Source organism: Alligator sinensis, unplaced genomic scaffold (assembly GCF_000455745.1).
Source record: "Alligator sinensis unplaced genomic scaffold, ASM45574v1 scaffold313_1, whole genome shotgun sequence".
NCBI lineage: Eukaryota > Metazoa > Chordata > Crocodylia > Alligatoridae > Alligator > Alligator sinensis.
Window position 1 is genome coordinate 3,647,668 of NW_005841939.1, and position 6,549 is coordinate 3,654,216.

At 40.9% G+C, this 6,549-nt stretch overlaps 1 protein-coding gene across 1 annotated transcript in view; it reads right to left on the minus strand.

The window, feature by feature from the left end:
• Positions 1-5,731, minus strand: part of SCML4 (Scm polycomb group protein like 4) — an 82,617-nt gene extending 76,886 nt beyond the window's left edge. Inside the window, exon 1 of the mRNA XM_006019829.2 lies at positions 5,531-5,731. Coding sequence (XP_006019891.2) covers positions 5,531-5,731 — 201 coding nt within the window. The remainder of the gene's footprint in view (positions 1-5,530) is intronic.
• Positions 5,732-6,549: the final 818 nt, after the last annotated feature.

A 6,549-nucleotide genomic window follows, 5' to 3' on the forward strand; every position in this document is an offset into this window, starting at 1 on the left:
CTAGGTCCTATCTTTGTACCCCAGAAGTACATGGCCATATCCAGTCCAGTTGCTGATGCTATAGGTGGGGTGTTTGACAGCACTAATCATGCCAGGGCCACTAACCGCTAACCGCTGCTGTTGCACCATCAGTTCCTGCCCCCTGGCTGCTGCTGCTTATTCTAGGACAAGGCCATATTTACTGGGTCATTAACTGTAGGATATCTTCCACATTAGACCCACCACTGTGTGACTGACCTTTTCCATTAACACTTTCCTTGGCAGGCTGATGGATCTGTGCCACAGACAGCACTTCTAGCAGCACACACCAAAGTACCCACTGGTGGCTAGGTGAGCTGTAGCAACACTCCTCTCATGTCTGTGATGGTTTTACCCCCTCTCCCACAACAGGCAATAGGGTCTAAATGAAATCCAGTTTAGAGCAGTCTTTCACCCAACTGTCTGTGCTTCACCAGGCTGAGGGTTTATTAAGTCCTTGCTCCTTTAGTTTCAAAGATGATTCTTTCTCCTGTGGGGAAGGGAACCCAGGTTTACCCTGTCGTCTTGAGTCCAGCTCAGGAAGTCTGTGTTAAGCAGCCATAGTCTCATCTTTACAGTTCCTTGTTGCATCCTTGATCGACTCCTATCTTTGTATACAAGTGTCTTTGCCAGTGTCACCCTGTAAGACAAACAGGTGTCCCTCTGGAGCTGTCTCCACATGCAGCTTCTTCCATCTGCAGCTATGCCACTTTCTCAAGCCTCTCTGTTTGCCACCTTTTATGGCTGGGCTGCAGTCCTTTATTTCAGCTGTTGATTAATTGGCCCCTTATTTGCTACTGGAGAAGTAATTGGTCCTTCTGTCAACCCTTTCTGGATTGCCTCTATGACCTATCGTAGATATTTGGGTAATCAGAATGAAAACTACATTTAAGCAAAGGTATGAATTTACAGCTGTCATCATTTCATTAGAGAAAAGCCACTTTAGAATGGGAAGAAAAGCATCTGAAGGAATCATAACAAAAATGCAAAATCAGCAGTCTCATAGATGAAAGGATTTTACTCTATGAGGGAACAGACTGGGATACGGTTTGTTAAGGGGCACCTTAGAAATACTGACAGACAGTATTAACATCAATGAAGCCAGTCAGTGGGTCATTAGGTTATATACAATGATGTGATAAAAGTCCCTGTTGTTCAGATCTCAGTCAAATTAAATTTAACTCTGGACTATCAATTCATATTTTGCTAAAAATTCAGGAAGTATTTGCCCATCTGTTCTGTAATAATTCAGCTATCTGGTTGCCATAAAGAAGTTGGTTGTCTGCCATTTGGGCAGATAGTCGCTTTTAAAAATGCATATAAGTCTCATGGTATCTGCAAGTCATACAATTTGAGAGCTAATTAAATCATGCCAGAACTACCCATCATGAAATGTAATCTTTGACTTGAACCCAGAGTGCACAATTTCCCTGAGAGTACCACACTCCAGCAGAGCGCACCATACAGCAAGGCACCTCACAGAAACACTGCTTTGGTGTGCAAATCCTGCAATGCAAATAAATAGTATGAGGCCAAAAGCACTGAGTGCTACAGACCATGAATGGAAACTTCAGATGCTTAATCCATCAGTTATTAAAGGACATCTTATTTCTGGCCATCACTCATTGAGAAAAAGCAGCATCCCCCTGAAGATGCCATTCATACACACTGCATGCCAGAAATGGTGATGTTAAAGCAAAGCCCATAAATAATGAATGATCTTCAATTCATTACTTTTCTTTCTTCTCCTGACACTGCCACTGAACCTGGTGCCCCTAAGACCCAGGAGAGGGGAGAGGTTTGGGATTTTTTTTTTAAATCAGACTGAACTCCAGCAATGATGAGAAATTCTCATTGAAACTCACTCAGAACTGAGGGGAAGATCCTCCAGCACAGTAAATTCCCCAGGATTTGATCATTTACATCAAATGAGCATCCATCCCTGAAAGGATCACTACCCAAACCTGAAGGGTGATGAGCACTTATACAAAATGCCTTCTGCAGACTGAGGACGCTCAGTACCTTGGACGGTTGGGTGCCAGCAGATGATGTGAAAGCCTATTTGATTCTTTGGGCACAACATTTTCTAGAAAAGAGTTGGGACCATGAAAATCACATTTTAAATGTTTGGATTGGCTCCATTTTCTATTTCCTAATTTTAGGGCCCCGGCTGCTCACTAAGGAATTCCACTGTTTCAGATCTTGTTTCCTTCTCTTCGATGGAAATGTTTTTGTGCTTGGTAAAACTGCAGTTTTCACATGCACATATGTATGTTTTAGAGAGGAGGATGACAGAACAAATCTTTCAGAAAAATTTTAAGGATGAAATGCAAAACCTCTAGTAATAAGAAGAGGCAGTCAACATGTCTGGCAGTAGCAGCAGGAGCAGGGCTCTGTTGGCAACTCTGCACACAAGCTCATTGTAACTGGTGGGCAAATTGTTTAGCCATTTTGTGGTTTGGTTTCCCTGTCTACAAAAAACATCTTGAGATTTTTTTTTTATACAAATGTACCATAGGATGCAAAATTACTAATAGTGAATAGCTGGAGTAAGACAGATGGAAAGTTACATTTCTAGAGTAATAACATAATGCAGTAATATTTATTATGCACTCTTTTGGCCATGCATGCATATCAACCAATAACAATTTGCTAAAATAATAATCAATGTGTCAAAAAATGGCTAACCTTTCCTTAGTTTTGGTGAAAAAAATACTAGTGAAGTCTAAGATAATTACCCCAAAGCACTATCTTTTATAATCATGTCGCTACAATATTTTGGTCTGTTATTACAGACTACTGCATAAAGGTCACCATATCTGAGTATTAGAGCTGTCAGTGTGTTTAAGATGAGTTGGTCATTTATTTACATTATTCATGAGGATGTTACTAATGTAAAATCTGTTGCTTAAAGGTGAAGAGCAAAGCTTTTCATGGGGATTAGGAAATGGTTTAGGGAGCTGTTTCTTAGTTAATATGGAATTGTTTTTCACTTGTCTGAAGCACCTAGCATGGTGAATAACTATGTGACTGGCACAAGAGAACGAAGGTGCTGGAGGGCTGGTGAAAGCAGAGAATAGTGTAAACGGTGAAAGTGTCAATCGATACAGACACTGGAGATAACACAAAGTGATACAATAAGCTTGGGATGGGAGAATGGGAAACAATTTTCACATCTCATAATGGAAAGCCTGAGGAAGCAGGGGAAAGATATTGGTTAGGGTAAAATAGGAAGGTTTGACTGGAGCAAGTTGGCCCCAGGGAGAGAATAACAAGGTGGCACAAAGAAGAAGAAGGCGTGATAGGAGTGGTCAGAGGTGCAAGGGTTGAGCTAAACACAAGCAACATCCAAAAACCACAGGATCTTGGGTTTTTGGAATCCAGGCCCTGTCACTGAGGGGCAGCCTCGTGCAGCAGGTGACATAGCATATGGCCAAACGCTGTGGGCCTGAAGAGGAGGAGCCAAGGGTCCATGGTGGCTTCTCAGTCCCTCAGGTCCAGTCATGACAAGATCAGATGGAAGTGAGGCATATATGCAGGAGCAGTGAACCCCATGTATTCCGATGTATTTCTTCCTGTCTGGTACTGATTCAGTAAGATGCTGAAACATCTACTCATGCAGCTTGCAGAACTAGGATCTGATCCAATCCTTGTTGAAGTTGAGAGAAGGGGTGAGGTCAGGCACATGGGGCATTGCCTTGGAGCTCTCTGGAAGGAGGGCCTATCCGTTACTATGTATTTCCACATAGTCCCAGGCACAATGGGGCTACACCCTGGCTACAGTGTCTCCACATGGTATTTAAATAAAATAAACAACAAGGGTGGCACTTCAAATGAGCTGTAGACTTGTACCATTCAGAAAACTCCAGAGAAACTTGACAATGATCTTTTAAGGCAAAGCGTTGCCTATTGCAGAAGGGCGCTAGTTCAACCTGTAGCAATCTGGCAGCATTTGTCCAAGCCACCTTTCATTGTAATCAAGTGGTAGTTGTTCTGGGAAAGGACTAAGGAGGTCTTTGAGCTAAGCAGCTGGTTATCCCATCTGGATGCAAGACACTGGAATAGCTCATAGGTGGAGAATACAGTGTGTGGCTTGGGGTGTTTTTATGCTGTTCTTTGTTAAGTAAGACCCAGATCCAAGGAAAAGAATGAGTCTTTTGGCTTTACCTTGTATAGGGGCTTTTTAAAGGAAGTTTGAAGTAGGCATTACCTACTCATGCTAAACATCACTGTATTTTAGGCAATTTATTAGTATTTTCTAATATTTGGTAATTTGCACTCTTCAAGAAACAGACTCCACATCTGTAGCCATCTTCATAAAAAAAGTAATAAAAAAGTAAACAGGCATTATCCATGTACCTAGCTCCAAAAATAAACTGAGAAAACAACCAAGCAATTTACTGACAACAAAAACACCTAACTACAGGGTATCTTGTTTTCCTCTTTAACAAAAATTCTCTCTCTCTCATGATACTATACTCATTTTTTTTCTGAAGTGTGCAGCTTGTGTGGTTAGCTACCAGTCACAAGAAATAATACTGGACTACATTTTGCAATGACCTATGCAGCCCCACACATGTCAGAGAAGAATTTGGCCCACTACTCTTACAGAAAGAGCTAAGGATAATGATGTCCTCAATAAAGGAAAGGATTCCAGTTCACTGTCAGTGATCTCCTATCCTGGCATAGCTTAAATGAAGTCTCTAGTCTCAAGCCAATTCCTACTGGGCAAATGGCCTCATGATACAAATTACCAGAAAAATTGGTAATTTCAGCTGAAAGTCTGAGAACATGGAGAGTAAACTCTCCTCTGGCTCCTAAGACAGTTCACTCTGCAGGTCAGTTGGAGTAGGCTTATTGTCATGGTAGCATGGGGATGCTACTACTGGTCATGCCTATGTTGATCTGGTCTTACAAATAGATTGGCTCTTTGTTTTCAGGTGTCTCTGCCTGGAAACATCTTGAGCTCTAAATTCACAGATTATTCCCCTTCTATTGTACTATTCAGAATCCATGTCTCACATTACATTAATGCCTTGCTTTAAGAACTGCTCATAATTTTTCAAACAAAAAAAAATCATAAAGGTCTTTTCTTCAACAATTAAAGGTAAAAAAAATCCCCAAATCTGCTGATTTTTCAGTGAAAACTTGCATCTTTTCCTTGCTTTTTGTTCCCATTTTCTTCACTTTTGAGCAAAAAAAATCTGGGGTAGAAGGTTAAAGATTTCCAAAAATGTTTTGGGAAAACAAGTTGTTGTCAAATGCTTGAAAATAAAAACAGTTTCAAAATGTTTGCAGTTCCCCCCTCATTTTTGATCAGCTGGATCAATTATATTAGGAGAAACATTATATTAAGGAAAACTAAGCTTTGTTTCTGTCATTATATTGCTCTACACTAGCTTCTGACATGCTTGTTTTAGCTCCAGACTTCATGTCCATCATACTGCATCTTAAAGTATCAAACATCATTAACAGCAAAAAGGTGCTGGGACAGGGGCATGAGAATATGTACCTTGTACCCGGGTTTCCTCCCTCTCTTCTTTGGGATCTTCACTATGGGTAAGGATCCACCTGGTGCTGAATAAAGATTGTGAACAGCCATTTTCATCGCAGTAGAATGGAGTGGGGGTCTTCCTCGTTTTCTACCTGGTATTCTTGGAGACTGCATGTCAACAGTATCCAGTCTTGGAGGCAGCGATGACAAATGACTCATATGCAGAGGAACTAAAAATCAATCAAAAAAAAGAAGACGAACCCAAGCATTTTTGGACATTTGCAGTTGAAAATAAAACCCACGCAAATGCCAAGGCAATTTGCTCATTTTACTATCTTTGTCTTTCTGATTTTTACTATACATCATAAAACGGCAACAAGCTAGAGCACTGAAAAAGCTATAAAACAGACAATTCTATACAGTACAGTCTGAGAGTGTTAAAATTGCACCCTGCAGAACGGGGACACTCCCCCAACACACCAAAAATACTGCAGTATTATTGGATGGTGGAAGAAAATGCCTTGCCTGATGAGTGAAATTCTGAAATGCAGGCAGCAAGCTCAAAAAGTGCTCCGCATGCATGGCACAGCCAAACTGGGGAGCAGGACACACTCCCCTTGTCCCATCCCTGGATATGCTACTGTGTGAACCTCATGATCTTTAGTATCTTTTTAAAGCTCCAACCCCCTGAGGCAAGAGATTATGCAGGAATTGAAGGTTTCACATTGTTAATAAGAGTTTCTAGCCAACCTGGTTATAGAGAAAAGCCTGTAAATAAATGTTACCCAAGTGCACTCTAAAGGCTCAGAAAGCAGGCAGCAAATTAAGAGAGTCACCAGAATTCATTATACATTCTAAAATTTAAAAAAAAATTAAAAATCGCATGCTTTCTTGGGACCAAACTCATGATTTGAATTGCTTAGCATTGACATTGCAGGGAATATAATGCTGGAGTCCTATTTACCTCCAGAGACTGATGGTAGGAAAAGCAATGCCTGGTAATGAGTGTTTGTAGTTGAAGGTCTGTATATTACTGA